This window comes from Notechis scutatus, chromosome 15 (assembly GCF_049901735.1).
Source record: "Notechis scutatus isolate UNSWTSFEM ecotype Mainland chromosome 15, rNotScu1.2, whole genome shotgun sequence".
Taxonomy (NCBI): Eukaryota; Metazoa; Chordata; class Lepidosauria; order Squamata; family Elapidae; genus Notechis; species Notechis scutatus.
The window spans coordinates 2,948,430-2,968,924 of NC_142023.1; the positions used below are offsets into that span (position 1 = coordinate 2,948,430).

At 47.1% G+C, this 20,495-nt stretch overlaps 1 protein-coding gene across 4 annotated transcripts in view; it reads left to right on the top strand.

The window, feature by feature from the left end:
- Window positions 1-20,495, top strand: part of NEK6 (NIMA related kinase 6) — an 84,332-nt gene that overhangs the window by 43,231 nt on the left and 20,606 nt on the right. For all 4 annotated transcript variants that reach the window (XM_087944029.1, XM_087944025.1, XM_087944026.1 and 1 more), the window contains exons 3-7: window positions 904-1,032; window positions 2,021-2,083; window positions 14,126-14,236; window positions 16,939-17,047; window positions 17,933-18,040. In XM_087944029.1, coding sequence (XP_087800155.1) covers window positions 904-1,032; window positions 2,021-2,083; window positions 14,126-14,236; window positions 16,939-17,047; window positions 17,933-18,040 — 520 coding nt within the window. The remainder of the gene's footprint in view (window positions 1-903; window positions 1,033-2,020; window positions 2,084-14,125; window positions 14,237-16,938; window positions 17,048-17,932; window positions 18,041-20,495) is intronic.

The window sequence follows — 20,495 nt, forward strand, 5'->3', positions numbered from 1 at the left end:
AGCCCTGGTTGATTTTTACCCACCCAGAGTGGACGGGTAAAAATTAAGGTAGGGTTGGGATGGGTGTGTGTAGCTGCTCTCCTACTTACCTTTGGACAGGTGTAGCCAGGCCTCGCACACCCCGACACCTGCCTTGCCGGCCCATTTCTTCTGCAGCCAACAAGGCTGGCAAGGCTTTCCTGAAGGCCTCTGTAGCTGATGACAAAGTTCTGGATCGATCCAGAGCTCTGTTATCGGCTGCAGAGGCTTTCAAGAAAGACTTGCCGGCCACAGAAGAAGAAGTTGCTGAAGGCCTCTGACAGCCAAAAGGAGGCTGGGGGCAATGCGCATAAGTGAGGTGAGTCAGTGGATGGCATCCCCCCGAAAATAAGACCTGGTGCCCTTTTTGGTGGCAAAAAATAAATAAATAAGACAGGGTCTTATTTTCAGGGTGGTGGAACTTCAGATATTCTTCTCCATGCCTATAAATACATCGTGGAGAGGGCTTTCTGTGGAAGATTGCTTCCATAAATTCCCAAGTAGCACAACTGGAGATAGAAAAAGCCATAGCCCAGAATATTTCCTTCTGCATTACAAACCTCATATGTTGTGTCAGAGAAATGTTTCTTTCTGTCCTAAGAAAGAAGCACTAAGTTACAGAAAGTGAACCCACAATGTTTGTAGTTGTTTAAGACTTCATCTGAAGATTGGTGCAGGGAAACCCTGGTGAAAGTCAAGAGCGAGAGATAATATTTGGCGCAGAGCGAGAGGTGATATTTTTCAGGGGGGGTGTTAGAAAAAGGAAAACCCAAATGGAGAAGCCAATGTCAAGTTGACCTCAAGCAATGCCGCCTTGGCGTGTCCCGCGTATAAAATGTGCACAAATTTCATCCCGTTCATTGCTGTCTTCCCTCTTTCAAACAGAGACACCTCTATCGCTGCACTTTAGCAGATTTTCAGATTGAGAAGAAAATTGGGCGAGGACAATTCAGTGAGGTCTACAGAGCGACTTGTCTTCTGGACAGAAAACCGGTGGCATTAAAAAAAGTACAGGTAAGAACGTCCCATGGAGATAAACAAGTAATCCAGATCATGGTTGTCCCAAGGCTGCTTTTTTTTTCTTTTCAAAAAAGGCACCTGGACTTTGTTTTTCCTTGAAGAGGTTTCGCTTCTCCTCCGAGAAGCTTCTTCCGTTCTGATTGAATATAAATCCATCCGTTTCCACCATTCAACTAGAACGGAAGAAACTTCTCGGAGGAGAAGCGAAACCTCTTCAAGGAAAAACAAAGTGCGGTTGACTTTTAAAAATTAAAAGCATCTTTGGTACAGGTAAAAAAACTGGGAATTCATTGTCAGCCTGGTCAGCCTGTCTCCTTGCTGGCTGTCGATTAGGTGACCACAGGGATGCTGCAATGGTGATAAGCGTGAGGACCAGTTGTAAGTCACTTTTCCCAGCACCGTTGTATCTTCAAACAGCCGCTGAACAAATCATTGCCAGTATAGTAGAGGCCTACCTTGAGTGTGGTCCATCCACTTTCATAAAATATAGTCAGTTGAGCTCCAAAAATGGATTTTGGCGTTAAGAGCCTTTTGTTTTCCAATTAGTACCTGTTAGGTGCAGAAGAAACCAATTTACTTTTGTCAAGAGAAAAACCATTTGTAACGTGCTAGGTCTTTATTTGTAAATGTTTTTCTTGGTGCATTCGGCATATTCTCGAAAATTTGCATTCAATTATGGATGACAGTTGCTTCGTGTTTTTGTGTTTTTGCTTTTTCAGGTTGAGAACTTGAGAAATTAAACGAACTGCATGCTGTTTTTTGTATTGTTAGCTAGTTTATTGCTTTGTATTGTTAGTTTGTTTTTTGTTTTGCTTTATGTGCGGGTGTTATTTAAGCCTGAAGAACTGTGAGGAGTGGGGTGCAGGCAAGTTTGAAAAGAAAGGGGGGTTAAGAGCTTTTTATGAATTGCAAGATTCTTGTTTCGTGACAGTCTTTAAACATGCAACTTTCCCCCCCACCCCTCACCTTCCTCTTTCTGAAGATATTCGAGATGATGGATGCAAAGGCCAGGCAAGATTGCATTAAAGAAATAGATCTTTTGAAGGTAAGAATCCCCTCCAAACTTGGAATGCTTATTAAAACGGAGAGGTATTTATTTTGCATTGTTACCTGGGGCAGCGACAGAGGTGGATATTCAGGAGGTGCTGACCAGTTCTGGAGAACCGGTAGCGGGAATTTTGAGTAGTTCGGAGAACCGGTAGTAACCTTCCCCCTGGGGAGGGGTAGGAATGGAGATTTTATCCTTCCCCTGCCGCGCCCACCAAGCCATGCCCACCAAGTCACACCCACAGAACCAGTAGTAAATTTATTTTTATTTTTATCATCATCTTTGATTTCACATCTGTTCGTGAAGCCGTCGCCAAAATAAACGACGGTCATTTATAAGAACTTATTTGCTCTGGTAGAAGTTTGGCAAAAGACTTAATTCCTGCACAATTTGGGAGCTCCTTTCAGGATGGTAAACCAATCAGATGCCTTGGGTAACCTTCCCGATCAATTCTGAACTCTAAATTGTGTTTGAGAGGCAGCCAGGATGTCAAGAATGCATTATGCTCCCGGCCTATTATTGCAAAAAAGTTTCGGTTGTTTTATCTGAGAGCTCATTGCAGAAATCTCTCCACAAATGTGATCCAGTGCAGTCTATCTCAAGGAAGGCACACACCCACATACACAGCTTTTGTCATTTTTTTCCCCCACTGGAAGCTGAAACAGACCCATGTCTATGGCGATTCCCCGTCCTCCAAGTCCTGGTTGTCCCAAAGTTGCTTTTTCAAGTGGCAACTGGACTTTCTGGTTTTTGCTTTGAAGAGGTTTTGCTTCTCATTCCAAGAAGCTTCTTCCGTTCTGGTGGAGGATGGAAGTCAGTCAGAACTGAAGAAGCTTCTTGGATGAGAAGCAAAACCTCTTCCAAGGAAAACCAGAAAGTTCAGTTGCCTCTTGGAAAAAAAAAAAAAGCACCTTTGGGATAACCTGCGAATGATTAATCGATACTTCGGCTTAAATGGCCAAGGCTGCCGTGAAGGAATTCAGACTGTGGGACCCAAAGCTGAGCTTGGCCCCGTGAAGATGTCAGTATCAGGATCCCGGCAGTCACCTAGTTACTATCTTTGCAAAACTATTGATGGAATGCACTTTCCATTTCCAGTCTGCCGCACTGCTCTTTCAAACCTTTTCCTGGCCCCCCCTTCCTTTCTGTTGGCAACTCTAAAAAGACCATAGAAATATTTTTATGAGTTGACATTCAACTCCTCTCCAGGATGTGGGCTGAAAATGTTTGCAGTGGTATGTATCCTCCCGCTCTTTTTTTTCGCGGCCCATCTTGCAAAAAAAAACAGGCCCGTCTCTTCCCTACAAGAGAATAAATAGATGCAGCCCAGGATTGCGTACTTCTCACTGTTCTCTGAGCTTTGATAGTTTCTCCTGCAGAGGTTTGGTGACCGGGCTTACGACAATCTCACCCGTGCACCCAGGGGTGGGCTTCAAAAATTTTTAGCAAGGAATTCTCTGCCTGGTTGCTGGGTGGGTGTGGCCTAGTCGGCCTCCTGCACCACAGCAAGGGGAGTGTTTTTGCCCTCCCTGGACTCCGGAGGCTCTCTGGAAGCCGGTGGGTGGAGGCCAGACAGGATTGGGATTTGGGGTTCTCTAAACCAGTGGTCCCCAACCACCGGGCCCCGGACCGGTCCCGGTCCGTGGATCATTTTGTACCAGGCCGCAAAGAATGAAAGTAGGGCAGGCGCCGCCATCTTGTTTCGACGGCGCTTGAGAAAGTGCTTCCGGGTGAGCTTGTCGGTCGTCGGTTGGAAAGCGTCGTTTGGGTGCTGAAGGAATCCTCGCGCCTTAGTTTCGTCGAAGAGTGGGGGGGCAGCTTCGAACGAAGAGCCGTCCCGATGGCGGTGGAGTCTCGCGTTACTCAGGAGGAGATTAAGAAAGAGCCCGAAAAGCCCATCGACCGCGAGAAGGTACAAAGGAGGAGTTGAAGGTAGCGGGGAGAAGCGGGGGACGGCTGGCTGGCCAGTCGCTCGGCTCGGCTTGCCTTGCCTTGGTCGTGCGTGCTGATGCCAAACCCAACACACCACACTGAAAGAATGCAAAGAAAGAATGAAAGAATGCAAAGAAAGAATGAAAGAATGCAGCCAAGGATGATTAATTGCAGACTTCTACCAGATAAGCAGTCACCACAGTTGGGAGGAAGCCAAAACACAGATAAGCTCCAGAATAATGCACGCTTTGCTTCCAGCACTGGGCCATGCACAGTTTGTCCTTTTAAACAGTCCTCCCAGCTGCAGCCCATGAAGGGGATCAGGGCCCCTTCCTCCCCCATAGACCACGCCACTCACATTTCTCCCTTATCTGCTCCTGCCTCCGTGCCCTAAGATGAAAAGGGGGTGAGCCTGGGTCTTCCTCGGACTGCCCAGCCGGCCTGTGCCCTTCCCCAGTTTCCTTCACAACCTCCGGAGCCACACTCCCACTCCCTGTCGGCTGTTCCTCCCCTCTCTTGGAGTCAGACTCCAACAGGGACAGAGGGAGATACTGAGCTGCAGCGTGACGCTGCTAATTTTCCGCCAAAGCAAGCTGCGGGGGAGCGGCTTCCCCAGATGGTACAGGATGGAGCTCAGCCAAGGTGTCCACACCGGTTAGAATCAAGGGGTGAGTGAAACGGGGAGTGCTCGCGGGTGACAAGGGAATCAAGATCTTCCCACCCGTGTAAGCGGCCTGAAGGCAGCTACAGATCTCCCCGTGTCAACCTCACCAGGAAACCAGATGTTAAGTTGTGAATATTGCATTAGCTGGGCTGTGAAGAGAAAAATGTACAGGAGATGATACGGGGATAATTAGCACGTTCTCTCCAATGCCTTGTACGGCTTTCTAATGGGTTTTTTTCTTCTTTCCCCTCCACTTTTGGATTTAATTAAGGCCTCCGTGTATCTCAATGCCCAAAGTGAAGATTTTGACCTAGATCGCTGTGAACAAAGAGAGAGAGCTGGGGCACGGCTGACCGTTATATTTGCACCCGGTCTCTTTATTTATGAAATTTAATACTAATAGACCATGAGAATATTTATTAGCTCAGGGTTGAACTGTGTGTGTGTGGGGGGGTCCTTTGGTGTTCTCTGACCTTAGCAAATTTTCTCCCAAACGTTTCATGACCCAACTAGGTAACACAAGCCTATGGATGATAGATGTCCTGTCTGGCCACTCACAGAGGGTCAGATTAGGTCATCATACCTCTTCAGCCCTTATTCTTAACACCGGTACACCACAGGGTTGCATGTTGAGTCCCTCACTCTATACTGCACTCCCACCCCTGCTAGTAATACTATTGCTAAATTTGCAGAGGATACAACAGTGGTGGGACTTATCTCTGGGGAGGATGAGTCTGCCTACGGAGATGAGGTGGACCGGTTGCTTTCGTGGTGTGGAGACAATAACTTGGTCCACAACACCAATAAGACCAAGGAGCTGATAGTGGACTACAGAAGAAACAGCTGAGACATCCAGTCCTGCTTATCCATGGAGACCGAGTGGAGCAAGTGGCCAGTTTTAAGTTTCTGGGTGTTACCCTAAAAGAGGACCTGACCTGGGGGGCTCACATTGCAGCCCTGGTCAAAAGGGCCCAGCGGAGATTATACTACCTGAGGCTTCTCAGGAAGCAACAACTGAATGGAAAACTGCTGGTGACCTTCTACCGCCGCACCAGAGAGAGCATCTTAACTTACTGCACCTCTGTCTGGTTTGCCAATTGCACAGGGACAGATAGGAAAGCAGTCCAGAGGGTGAATATCATTGCCCAGAGGATCATTGGTTGCCTTCTCTCCTCTTTGGAAGAGCTTTAAAGCTCCCGCTGCCTTAAGAAAGTTCAAAACATTCTCGAAGATCCATCTCATCCTGGGCTTCCTTTTTTTTGAACTATTGCCATCTGGCAGACGGTACAGGACAATAATAAAAACAAGGACAAATAGGCTGAAAAACAGCTTCTATCCCAGGGCAGTAACTCTATTAAATTCTATTGTATAGTGCAGTGTTGGTGCGGTGTTAGGGGTTTTCGCTTCAATGTGTGGAGGTTGAAGGATGTGTGTTTGTGTTTATTTCCATGGTCATGATGTGCACTGAAGATGGTGTTTGATTTTGTTGTACGAGGTGCAAGGACAATAAAGAAAACTAAACTAAACTAAACTAAACAATCAGGGCTAGAAGGCTAAAAGGGTTGGTTATACTGTTTATATTCCAATGGCTTGCTCTGTTAGTGTGGATGGGAGTATTCTTCCATGGTTCCTTTCATTGGGCTGTTGTTTACTGTTTGTTTGTTTCACAGTCCCTTGATTTCAAGAAGAGATTGGACTGCCATCTGTCAGAAATGGTGTAGGGCCTCCTGCTTGGGCAGGGGGTTGGGCTAGATGACCTACAAGGTCCCTTCCAACTCTGTTCAATCTGTATCGTTTGCATTGTACTGAAGGGTTGGGTCAAGGCAGACTGTGATGAATGGAGAAAAATCAAGAGGGGACATTTGCTTGGGAATTAAGTTGCTGGCATGACCATAGAGGCATCTGAGCTTGTAGCTTACGTGAATGTTGTTTGTGTTAGCTGATGAAGGAGAGACAGTACATTTGTTGAAGACATTTGGGAAATCTTGGGTGCCACATAGAGGAAGGGGTCAAGCTATTTTCTAAAGCACCTGAACGCCAGACAAGGAAGAATGGATGGAAACTGAACAAGGAGAGATTCAACCTGGAAATGAGAAAATTTCTGACAGTGAGAACAATCAACCGAATGAAACAGAAGTTGCCTTTGGAAGTTGTGGGAGCTTCATCCCTGGAAGCTTTCAAGAAGAGGCTGGACTGCCGTCTGTCAGAAATGGTGTAGGGCCTCCTGCTTGGGCAGGGGGTTGGACTAGATGATCTACAAGGTCCCTTTCAACTCTGTTATCTGTTAAAAGGCATGTGGCAGGCAGTCTGTATGGACTTGAAAACATCAATAACCTTTGGAGTCCCAAAAGTGTGGTTTTCTTTTTTTTTTCAAGGGGCAACTGGACTTTCTGGTGGGTTCTTTTTTTTTTTTTTTGAAGATGTTTCGCTTCTCCTCCAAGAAGCTTCTTCGGCTCTGACTGGATGGCGGTGGGGAAGGGAAGGTCAGAATCCAGTCAGAGCCGAAGAAGCTTCTTGGAGGAGAAGTGAAACATCTTCAAAGAAAAACACTAGGAAGTCCAGTTGCCTGTTGGAAAAAAAAAAGCATTTTTGGGACAACCCTGACAATAACCTGGGTGTTGTGGTTCGCTGGCAGCCTGTGCAGACAGTGGGGAAGAACAAGGATCAGTCCAGGACTTTGGGGAGGACTTGGACGAGGGTCCTGCATCCGATGCAGAGATGGGGCCAGGACCATCTGGGAGTGGAGTGCTGACTCTGGAGCCTCCGGAGTCTGGCATCAGCGAGGCAGAGGAACAAGGGGAGCCTGTTCCCAGTGCACACATGTGCAGAGCTGCTAGAAGGCGAGAGCAGCTAAGACAAAAGGGACGAGTAAGGCTGGGAGGTGATTGCTCTTCCCATAAGGTATAAGGGACAGACAAAGGTGAAGAAACCTTTGCAGGAAGCAAAGTCATTTGTTCAGTTCAGATTCATTCTTGAAGCTCTTTGCATTTTGGTTGGGTTTTTTTTCTAGTTCATTAGACACTTCTGTTCTTGGCAGCACTTCACAGAAAAGAAAGGTGGGTGCTTATCTCGAGGGACTGTTTGAGATTCATTACAGGCTAGGAATGAAAACAATTCCCAGCGTTGCAATAAAAGAAGACTTGTTTTTAAAATAAGCGTGTGCGTAATTACGGTCTAGGAAGCCTTGGTGAGAACAATGAGAGCTTTGTGGTAGAGACGGCCGATCTTTTTTGGCAAGGGGAATCAGTTAGATGTTTTGTTCTTCACGTAGCTGAAATGGGACCTGGGAGAAAACCAGTTTGGCCTCAAGAAACCAAGCCACGAACCCGTCCCTCGAAGTAAGTCACCCCCCCATTTTTAACCCATTTGAAGATCCAGTAGAAGTTGCCTCGGAAGATCTTTCTCAATTGGATGGGGTCCTGTCAATTGGCCTCTCTCTCAGCGCCTTCACCCAATTTGTTAGAAAGCATTAGAGAGAGTCGTCTCTGGTGGTCAAATCCGTACAGAGCTGTTTGCTCAGCCTGCAACGGGAAGTCATATTGTGTTTACAAAGGTTCCCGGGATCCATTAGTTAAATTCTCCCCATTGGGCATTTCTTTCAAACCCATCCGTGTTTTCGAAGGAGAGGCCCGATCGAATCTGACAGATTTGTGCCCAAGATGGACGTAAATCCCTCTTCTGAGAATGCCAGAGCAAAAACGCCTCACGTCAAGCTGGGGAAGCCATTTCTTTTTTTTAAACGATGTGTGGTAGATCAGCACTTTCGGATAATTTGATGCAGGTGCCAAGAGTTTTCCCCATCGGGTCTCGGAGAGCAAGGCTTATGCGAGGTTTTCCTCGGAGTGGTTTGGCTTGATCTGCCTGCATCAGCAACGGGACTGCTCTCTGGTGCTCCAGCCGCAGCTAATGGCTTGTCAAATCAATAACGGCAACTCCTGTTTCATAATTGAAGGGCCCCCTTGGCAAAAAAAAAAGTACACCTCTATGCAGATTTCGCAACCTCTTGCGATGGTCCTCTGAACTGGGGATGAAGGAGGACAGAGAGGCTTAAACTTCCACCAAAAGCTTCAGGCACATTCTAGGTATTTGAGACGGCCAAGTTACTAGCAGGCTTTGAGGCCTTCTGGAATTAGGGTGGAAAGGTCGCAAGAGAAGTGAAGAATCAGAATTCAAAATCAGAATAGAGCTGGAAGGGACCTTGGAGATCTTCTAGTCCAGTGGTCCTCAACCACCGGGCCCCGGACTGGTACCGGTCCGTGGATCATTTTGTACCGGGCCGCCTATTTTGCTTGGGCGCCGCCATCTTGTTTCGACGGCGCTTGAGAAAGGGCTTCCGGGTGAGCTTGTTGTCGGTTGGAAAGCGGCGTTTGGGTGCTGAAGGAATCCTCGTGCCTTAGTTTCTTCGAAGAGGGCGGGGGCGGCTTCGAACAAAGAGCCGTCCCGATGGCGGTGGAGTCTCGCGTTACTCAGGAGGAGATTAAGAAAGAGCCCGAAAAGCCCATCGACTGCAAGAAGGTACAAAGGAGGAGTTGAAGGTGGCGGGGAGAAGCGGGGGACGGCTGGCTGGCTGGTCGCTCGGCTCGCCTTGCCTTGGTCGTGCGTGCTGATGCCAGTACCGGTCCGTGGATCATTTGCCATGGTACAAAAAAGGTTGGGGACCACTGTTCTAGTCCATTGCCCTGCCCAGGCAGGAGATCCTATCCCATTTCACACAAGTGGCTGTCCAGTCTCTTCTTAGAAACCTCCACTGATGGAGCAGCCACAACTTCTGGTGGCAAGCTGTTCCACTGGTTAATTGCCCTCCCTGTTAGGAAGTTTCGCCTTCATTCCAGGTTGCTTTTCTCTTTGATTGATTTCCATCCATGGTTTCTTGTCCTGCCCTCTGGTGCTTTGGAAAATAAGTTGACCCTCCCTCTTTCTTTGTGGCAGCCCCTCAAATACTGGAATACTGCTATCATGTCACCTTCTTTTCTCCAACTTCTCTGTTATGCATTCCTTCTCCCCAAATCCTGCTGGGCAACATGACACCTCTAATTTTAGGAACTGGAGGGACAAAATGGCATCAGAACATGATGTCTCTCAGAGGCCGAAGCCCTTCCGTGCACAGATGTCTCATTTGGAGAGGCGCTCCGAGGAGACGGAAAGTAGCCCATTCCGAAGCCAGGAGAAAAAGGGAAGCCATAATGTAGTTGTAATCAACAGCCTGACTGTAAGCATTCCGGCTTTGATTTAGGGGCTGCCTTTATTTTTGCATGCTTTTTCGTGGGCGCATTCTTTGCGTACAAAGCAGGTATTCCAGGCCATCCGACTTGTAGATGGCATATAATAATAATAATAATAATAATAATAATAATAATAATAATAATAATAATAATAATAATAATAACAACAACAACAACGACACCAACAACACCCAACCAACAACAACAACAACACCAAAAACACCAACACCACCAACACCAACAACACCCAACCAACAACAACGACCAACAACCACAACCCACAACCACAACAACCACAAGCTGGCGTCTAGTGGGTTTCTCTGCACTTAAGATCAGGGGTGGGATTCAGCTGGTACGGACTGGTTTGGATGAACTGGTTGTTCCGGCGATTAGTTGGCGCACACTCCCCGAACCGACTGTTACACCAATTGAATCCCACCACTGCTTAAGATGGAGCTGATGCAAAAGGTCCCATCCTGCTTTCATCGGTCCTAAGGCGGTTGCCTGGGGAGGGGGAGAGGGAAGCACAGATTCGGCGCCCTTATTTTTCCTGGAGGTGCCGGTAGAACAGATGAGGAGCAGCTGAGGGCTCTTGGGTCGGGCTGGTGGTGTTTGGGAGAGCCGCGAAAACATCGCGGGGTAGGTCCGCTTGTTCTTGACAAGTAGAACCACAATTTCAATCAGATTTCTATCCCGCAAGGCCTTTGGAGACAATGAACAGAGAAATGCAGAAGAGCAGAAAATAATAGTGTCACCGTCCTGATGGACGATCCCAACCAGAGGTGGTTTTCAGCTGGTTCGGACCAGTTCTGGTGTACCGGTAGCAGAATACTACCTCTGACTGGCCCTGCCCACTCACCGCTGCTCTTTCCCATCCTTTACTCCCTTGATTCTTAGCTCAGCTGATTCATGCGGCAGAGTGAAATGCCGTGCCTCCGCTGAGCTAAACAGCAGCTCAGGCGGTCTTTGAGTGCTGCGCGCAAAGCCCGCAGAACCAGTAGCGCGCAATTTGGAATCCCACCACTGATCCAAAACCGAAGTGAACACACTCCAAGACCTGCCAGAATCTCCGTGCAAAACGAGGACATCATTCCAGCACTACTGAAGGCAAAACCAGCTCTAACTAATTCCCACGCAAATCCACATAATTACCATAAAGAATTCCCCCTGCCCCTCCATTAGTGCAGGTCACATTGTCCAATTGAGTGCCGTTGTATTGTTATGAGAAAGAGTCTCTGGTTTTGGCCAACACCTGCAGATGTGTTCTTGGCTCTCATGGCTCTGCCCTTTGAATTCTGGAGCCTGCATTCCTTCTCACCCTTCCCTCTCCCCTTGTCCTTCGGGAAGTCGAGAAGCGATAATGGTTGCAACAGCATAAGCATGTTTCAAGCTTAATATGTTGTTATTATTATTATTATTAATCTCACAGTCAGCAAGATATTCAGACTTGGCATTTTTGTCTACCTATCGAGTCCTTACCAAGGACCTGGGATAAGCAAATCTGGATATTTGACACTGTTACAGAGATCGTCACAGGATGGGAGTTATTCCAAATAAAGCTGCCTTCTGTAATTGACTGATGGCGAATTTGTCAATGCCAATGAAGGTGTTCAAGGGGTGCTCCAGTTGTTTTAGGACTGCACCCAAGGTGCTTATTACTGTTGGTTGGTACTGCCCTTGTTACCTTTGACACAGTCATTCTATTTCTGTTTGTAGGTCTTTGTATTTTGTTATCTTCCCCAGTTCTTTCTCTTCCCTTCGGCTGTCTCCAGGCACCGCCACACCCACTCTCCAGACTTTATTTTTTGTCTTTCTTATCGACAAGTTCGATGTGTTAGGTGGCAGGTGTCTGTCTGTTTGAATTCTAAAGTCCCAGAGCAATTGAACCTCTTCATTTTCTATGACTTTCTCTACTTTATGGCCCCATCAGTTCTTGCTTGCAGGCACATGATATTTCTTGCAGATCTTCCAATGCACTATTTGTTGCTACTTTGTCATGCCGCTGCTGGTAGTCAGTCTGTGTGATCTTCTTGCAGCAAGCATTTTTGTCTATCGAGTCTTTACCAAGGACCTGAGATTATTAGTAGTATTAGTATTAGTAATGAATTATTTGCCTTACCTTGGAAGGCCTGGCTGGAGATGATGGCTTTGATCCATCAATTCAGCAGTTGAAGGAAAGCAGCGTAGAACATTTATTTTGGGGGAGATGAAGGCCCATGGATGTGTTCTGCATAGGAGGACCCTATTCTGGTGAGAACTTCTTCTAACCCAGTCCCTAGAGGCCTCCAGACTACAAGTTCCAGAATCCCCTGGGGCCCTCACCATGTTCAAAGGACATCGGTTGTTCCTACTTGATTCTCCTTGGCAAGAATTCTTCATTCTCCAAGTATATTTCTCCTCAGCTGGTGGGTCATAAGGATGATGAAGTCAGTTCAGTCGACTTGGGGAAGCCATGGCTTAGTGCCAATGCAAACTCGGTTTGTTTTGAGCCTTGTTCTTCCCCAATTCTCTTTTCTTGGCTTTTAAGCAGAAAACGGAAGCTGAGAAGTTCCTGCTTGTCTGCAAAATGAGAAACGCAGTAATTGCCGTTGTGAAAGTGCATTTCATTTTCATTTGTTCTTCACAACAAGGGCGGCCTTGAGTACAAGATAGCACAATTTGAAAACGAGGCACATTTCTTATTTTGTGCCTCATGAGAGAGATTTTTTTTTTTTACTCAAGGGTTAAATTTCCTAGGGACATTAGATTGTCAGTTGTGGCTCCCGATACTTCTGATTCGGTCTCGGGAATAATTGCAAAATCTGAAAAGTTAAACTATAATTGCAAAGGAGGGAAGAGTTGATTCCAAGTGAATTATAAGGTCATTTTTTTTTTCCTTGGGAAAATAAAGGTTTGCAAATACATACCGTGTTTCCCCGAAAATAAGACCCTGTCTCATATTTTATTTTGCCACCAAAAAAAGGCACCAGGTCTTATTTTCGGGGGCTGTCCTCCACTGACTAACCTCACTTGCGCACGTCGCCCCCGACTTCCTTTTCGCTGTCAGAGGCCTTCAGGAACCTCTTCTGCGGCCGGCAAGGCTTTCCTGAAGGCCTCTGCAGCTGATAATGGAGCTCTAGATCGATCCAGAGCTTTGTTCTCAGCTACCGAGGATTTCAAGAAAGCCTTGCCAGCCTTGACACCTACAGATGAAATGGGCCTGCAAGGCAGGTGTCGGGCTGTGCGAGGCCTGGCTACACCTGTCCAAAGGGAAGTAGTAGGGCAGCTCCACCACCACCCCATTCCCACCCTAGCTTAATCTTTATCCATCCACTCTGGAGTGGGCAAGATCTTAATTAGGGCTTATTTTGGGCGCATGTGTACAAATCAAGCTAGGACTTTCAGGGTAGGTCATATTTTTGGGAAAACAGGGTGTATAAGGGTGCAGCGGGCTTGGGGGGGGGGATTTATTTTCCACCTCATTTTGGGGGGAAAAGGGTTTTTCCTCCGTTGAGGTCATTGGTGACACCTGTGTCCTACCTTTGATAGTTACAGACAAGCAGTTGGAGGAGCAGACAAATTTAACCGAGGCAAAATGCTAAGTTACACACTGGGGGAATGGTAGTTGAGTGGAGAAATATGGATGTTGGCAATCACACACACACACACACACACACAGAGAGAGAGAGAGAGAGAGAGAGAGAGAGAGAGAGAGAGAGAGAGAGATTATAAATGAGTCAGCAGCTTGACATGATTACTAAAAACAGGAATGCAAACTGAAGCCGCCTGAACTGGCGTATTGTTTTGACATGGCGAGGCGTCATCCTTCCTCTTTATTCGTTTGAAGGATGCCAACTAGTGGAGGCTGGGCAGGTTGGCAGCCGGGTGCTAGAAATGAAGGCCTATCCAGAAGAATGGAAGGTGCTTCCTTAAGGAGAAGACTTGATGGGGTTGATAGCAACCCTTCCAAGGCTGGGAAACGTCCCTGGAAGGTTAGGAGAAACATCTCAAGGGTTTCGGCAGTTGGGTTGTAGAGTCAGGGACCTGGAGAGGGCTGAACGCCCTTCGTTGGGTTGGTAAGGCTGGAGGATTGTCCTCTCAAGGTTGCTTCCTTTGGGTCTCCCATCACCTGAACCCGTCTCTTCCACTGCAAGGGTTCTCCTGTCTCAGGCCCTTGAGTTCTTCGATGGTCCTCGGGTTCCCTTTCATTCAGACAACCTCTTCTCCCTTCGGCTTTGACAGCAATTGAATCATCCCAACATCATCAAGTATTTGGATTCGTTTATTGAGGACAACGAACTGAACATTGTACTGGAGCTTGCAGACGCTGGTGACCTCTCTCAGATGATTAAGGTGAGATCAGCTTGAAGGTTTGGGATCTCCTCCCTCCCTCTACTTTTCCCTTCCTTCCTTCCTTCCTTCCTTCTTTTCCTTCCTTCCTTCCTTCCTTCCTTCCTTCCTTCCTTCCTTCCTTCCTTCTCCTTCCTCTTCCCTCCCTGCCTCCCTCCCTGTCATTTCCATCTCCTTCCTTCCTTCCTATGTCTCCTCTCTCCTCTTCTCCCTTCCTTCCCTCCGTCCTTCCTTCTTTTGATTCACACCCAAGATATTTTTCATACATTCCTTTCCCTCCCTCTTTCCCTCCCTCCTTCTCTGTCATTTCCTTTCTTCCTCCTTCCCTGTCATTTCCATCTTCCTTCCTTTCTTCTCCTTCCCTGCCTCCCTCCCTGTCCTTTCCATCTCCTTCTTTCCTACCTCCCCTTTCTCCACTCCTTCCTTCCCTCCCTCCCTCCTTTATTCACGCCCAATATTTTTCATACCTTCCTTTCCTCCCTCCCTCCCTCTCTTTCATTTCCCTCTCTTTCCTTCCTTCCCTGCCTCCCTCCCTGTCATTTCCATCTCCATCTCCTTTCTTTCTTGCTATCTCCCCTCCCTCCTCTCCTTCCTTCTGTCGTTTCTTTTCTTCCTCCTTCCCTGTCATTTCCACCCCTTTCCTTTCTTCCTTCCCTGCCTCCCTCCCTCCCTTCCAAGCCAAAATGCTCAGAAGAAGTTGGAAAACACATTCCCTTACTCGCCAAACCCCAAACCCCGGGCCCTGTTTAGCTGGGGCCCTGTCGCTCTCCTTATTTATGAGCATTATAAAACTGATGTAACTTTGGGGTTGCTCGCTATACTACCCACTGGAGAGCACTGGCTTTACTGTTAAATGTCAGGAAAATCTTTTTGGACATGACATTTAAGAAGATTGCTAATTGTGGTCTGGAGTCCTCTTCTCTAGATACTTCAGTGAGAGCAAACCCCCAATTTTTCGTAAATAACGCCTAGACTGTCTTCTCTTCCAACAATGTCATGGGTTAGATTGCGTTTTGGATGCCTGTGTGGTCTTGAACCAGGCACAACTTTGAATCTCTTGGTTGGAAGGCTCCTGAAAATAAATAAATCTATCTATCTATCTATCTATCTATCTATCTATCTATCTATCTATCTATCTATCTATCTATCTATCTATCTATCTCTCTATCTCTATCTCTATCTCTATCTATATATCTATATATCTATATATCTATATCTATATATTGATCTGATAAATAGATATATACTCCGTGTACCTCCCTCTGACATGGCTCTTCCCAAAGACACGAATAAAAACCGTCAGGAATTGCGTGGCGGCTTAACTTTAAAATAGATACGAAGTGGAGATGGCTCTGTGGTTTGGTCCCAGCCCTAAAAGGAGGAGTCTGTTTTTGAAAACATCTCAAAATAAAATACTAGGTGAACAAATAGAATTGGCAAGGTCCCCTTATATAAAAGACCACACCTGCTTTTTGCTAAAACAGGTCCTTTCAATGATCTCAAATCCCTTAAAAATGGTAGATCCAGGAATTATCTGCTGTTCTAGCTTTCCATCCCATATCCACACATTTTAAAAGTACCCGTTGGGGAATTCTGGGAGTTGAAGTCCACACGTGGACTTGCCATCTGTCAGAAATGGTGTAGGGTCTCTTGCTTGGGGGCGGGGTTGGACTAGATGACCAATAAGGTCCATTCCAACTCTTGTTATTCTATATTCAATCCTTGGAATATCTTAAAAGTGCTGGCTGGGGAATTCTGGGAGTTGAAGTCCACACATCTTAAAAGGTGCCAAATTTTGGGAAATAGTGATGTCAAAACTTCACACTTCATTTTTAACCCAGTTTGGAATTTTTTTGGGGGGGAGTGGGGGAAAGCCCCTGGAAAATAGCAGAGGGGTGTGATTAGGCCTGTAGCCTTGGCCAGCTCCATTGTCAGTGCTGGAGAAATATATGAAATATATAATTCATGCCACGCAAATCCATACCTTTTAAAGAGCGGAATTCTGAATTTCCTGGAGAGGATAGTATTTGGGGTTCAAGCCAACACAGGACAGACAGACACACTGCGATTCGGTTAATTTTTACACAAATCTCCCAAGATCCCCTTTGTAACCTGCGTTCTCCAGGATCTGATGCCGTGTTTGCACGCTCGATCGAAGCCAGCGGAGTTGATCGGAGCAACCGGCTTGCTTGCAAACGGGCAGAGAAGATTCTTGCAAGACGTTAATAACCACCATGAATATCTAGTACTTGGTGCTGGTAGTTTTTTCCTCCCCTTCCCTCCCTCCTTCCTGCACACAAAAAACATACTTGCATCCTTTGTTCCTTGGGCAAAGCTCGGCAGACATTTGTTGTTTTCCGGCATTAAATATGTTCGGCGAGGTAATTAACGAGACGAAGGCTAATTATAACGGGTGTCCGTTAACGAAATGTCAAACCTATTGAAGCTTCGTTTCCATAATGCTGGTAATGAGCCCCTTGCGCTGAGGGTCTGAAGGGTTAAAATCTGGAACGGACCGAAATCCTTTTTCCTGGTGGGACTTTGGCCCGCAGGGAAACTCCCTCTCTGCGCGCGACCGCTGTTCGTTCCTTTCATCCGGTGTGTGTGTGTTTTTGTTTCATTTGTCCTTTCTCTCTTTCTCCCTCTCCCTCCCTCTCCCTCCCTCTCTCCCTCCCCCCTTTCTTTTTGTCTACTTCTCCCTCCAGTATTTTAAGAAGCAGAAACGGCTCATCCCCGAACGGACCGTTTGGAAATACTTTGTGCAGTTGTGCAGCGCGGTGGAACACATGCATTCCCGCAGGGTGATGCACAGAGGTAAACCTGAATTCCGCCGCTTTTTAAAAATTTCTGTTTTGTGCAGAAGAAACGGTCGCCTTAGGAAGCCTCTGCCTTGCGGAATGATTAATGCTGCGGACGTGCCGGCCTTTTTCCTGCTTCTCTGGGAAGTGGGGCAGCAACGGCGCAAGTGGAGTGTCTCTTTCCTCGCGTCCCATTGCAAAACACCCTGTCTTGAACCGACCACTACCAACAATGAGTTTCCACCAGCCGTCGCGGGCCAAAAAAACCCCCCTCAGGATCAGTGCCCCCCTCTCCTTGGCATGGAGTGTGTGTGTGTGTGTGTGTGTGTGTATAGGGGTGTGTCGAGTTATGGGGCAGCAGGGAGCCACGACCTCCTCTTTCTCTTTGGAGGGGGTCTTTGAGGCTTTAGACCCCCCCAGGAAAAAAACAGATTTCGGGAAGATAACGAGTGCCAGCAAAGCTCCCCCTCCTCCATTCTCTTCACCGTCCTTCTGACATTCTCGGAATTAAGTAGCAGGTTTAATATTCTGTGCAGAGACGATTTCAGGTTTCCGGAAAAGTTAAAAGGCCGGGGATGGGGGGAGATAAAAGCGGTCTTTTATATGCATTTTAACACTTGGTCTCGCCATTTTCAGCTATCGAGTCCTTCTTTTCGCTGGGAAGTTTTTCATGGCTTTAGCGGCAAGTTGGGCTGTCATCTAAGTACAGTATAATAAATCAATAAAACGAACGAACCTTTCAGGACAGCCCTGGAAAAGAGGCTAAAAAGGGCCTGTTTTAAATCGAATCACCCCCTCCCTACTCATGGAGTAAGTTGATCGCTAGAGAAGGATCGTAAGGGATCCGGAAATCTCTTTCTTGACCTCTGATTTCTCTCTCTCTCTCTCTTTCCTCTCCCAGACATCAAACCAGCCAATGTGTTCATCACAGCTACTGGAGTCGTGAAGTTGGGAGACCTCGGCCTGGGCCGCTTCTTCAGCTCTAAAACCACTGCTGCACATTCCTTAGGTAAAGCGGGGAGGCCCCCCCCAAAAAAACACCTGGTTTGGCCTGCATTGTGGGTAGTCCTCACTTAGCACTTCCCTTCCCTTCCTTCTCCCTTCCCTCTTCTTCCTTCTCTCTTTCCTCTTCTTCTTTCTCCCTTCTCCTCCCTTCTTTTTCATTTTCCCTTCTTTCTTCCTTCTCCCTTCTTTCCTTCTCCCCTTCTCCTTCTCTTTTCTCTCGTTCCTCTTTTTCCCTTCTCCCTTTTTCATTTCCCTTTCTTCTCCCTTCCTTCTCCCTTCTTTCCGTCTTCCTTCTCCCTCCTCCCCTCTTCCACCTCCTCTCTTCCCTTCTCCCTTTTCTTCCTTCTTCCTTCTCTCTTTCCTCTTCCTTCTTCCTTCTCCTTTCTCTTCTCCCTTCTTTTTCATTTTCCCTTCTTCCTTCTCCCTTCTCTTTCCCTCTTCCTTCTCGTTTCTCCCTTCTATTCTTTCTCCCTTCTCTCTTCCCTCTCCCTTCTTCCTTCTCCTCCCCCTTGTTTTCTCTTCCATCTCCCTTCCCTTCTCCCTTCACTTCTCTGTTCCCTTGTCCTTCTTCCTTCTCCATCCTCCTCTCCCTTCTCCTTTCTCTCTTCCCTCTCCCTTCTGTTCTCTCTTCTCCTCTCTTTACTTCTCCCTTCTTTTTTCTCCCTTCTCTCTTCTCTCTCTTCTCTTCTCTTCTCTTCTCTTCTCTTCTCTTCTCTTCTCTCTTCTCACTTTTAACAGTTTCAGTGGGTTTTCACCTTTCTGTATCAATTTATCCTCAAGGAGATCAGCTAGTCCCACACCAACCTCCTGTTGCAAACCCAAACAGGAGAGGAAAGGAGAGCAACAACACAGCTTCTCTCACCTGTGGCTCGACAGAATAGAATTCGAAATAATATTGAAACTCTTGCCCGAAAACAACACCCTTTTTCATTTCCCCTGGGGCAGGTAGAGGTCAGGCTGGGTTGCCAAGAGTCATTTGATGGTGGGAAGCCAAGGGGTAAAATGTAATTGATCACAACTACCAAGGATGCAAAAAAAAGGGGGTAACAAGGCAAGGCCTGTACCTGATTTTTCTGAGCTGGGAAGCTAAGTAGGGTCAAGTTATGCAGTGGGGGGCTGATATCATGAAAAAACGTCCTATAAAATTCAGCATTTGGAGGCCAGAAGCAATATACCACATCCCCATTGCTGATCATCAACTTCAGGGTTTCTGTAAGACCAGGGGAGACAGGATAGCAGTCTTCCAATATTTGAGGGGCTGCCACAGAGAGGAGGAAGGTGTCATGCTATTTTCTAAAGCACCCGAAGGACAGACAAGGAATAATGGATAGAAACTGAACAAGGAGAGATTCAACCTAGAAATAAGGTTGACAGTGAGAACAATCAACCAATGCAACAGCTTGTCTTCAGAAGTTGTGGGAGCGCCATCACTTGAGACTTTCAAGAAGAGATTGGACTCCCATCTGTCAGAAATAGTGTAGGGTCTCCTGCTTGGGCAGGGGGTTGGACTAGATGGCCTACGAGATCCCTTCCAGCTCTATTCTGATTGATTGATTCAACCTAGAAATGAGGAGGAATTTTCTGACGGGGAGAACAATCAACCCATGAAACCGAAGCTGCCTTCGGAAGTTGTGGGAGCTTCATCCCTGGAGGCTTTCAAGAAGAGACTGGACTGCCCTCTGTCAGAAATGGTGTAGGGTCTCCCGCTTGAGCGGGGGGTTGGACTAGATGACCTACAAGGTCCCTTCCAAACTCTGGATTATCTGTTGCTATCTGTAAAATCACCTGCAAATAGGCCAGAAGTTTCTTCACCATGATGGACGCAAAGCTGGTTTTGTGTGCAACGCTCTTGATTCCGTTCCCTTTTCGTGGCCGTCCTTAACAAAGAAAATTCGCCTTTCGGTGAAGGGGGAGATCTGCGACTCCTGCAAAAGAGAGATCGAGCAATGCCCTGGAGGTGTTGGGAGGACAAACCTGTTAAAAAAAAAAACAACCTTTCTTTTGGTGCTGGGAAAAGGCGCTCCGGATAGTCTAAAGCGAGAAAAAAAAACAAAAATCAAAAGGTGCCCAGGTTGGCTCTCGTGATGGGAGCCCCTGGGCTGGTTTCACCCCTTTTTAAAAAGTGCCCCTTTTTTCCTTCCCCCCCCAAAATCCCGTGCTTTCCACCTGTGCCATTTCAACACCGCTTTCGCATCCTTTTTTTCCCGGCGGCGTAATCTCGCCGGATCAGTTTAACCTGGAATTCTTTGCAGTCCGATGGCCAGCAACAGGCGCCGCATCCGTGGCCTGATTCTGTGTGTGATCCTGGCTCCTTTCTATTTTCCTGGTTGCCTCGGCAACCGCCCTGAACTCTTTAAGTACCGAAGGCATGGCAACCCATGCGCAGAGCACTGGAGCTTATGCAAATAAATGGACCTGACTTTATTATTATTTTTTCTCTCCCCCCCCCCCCGTTTTTT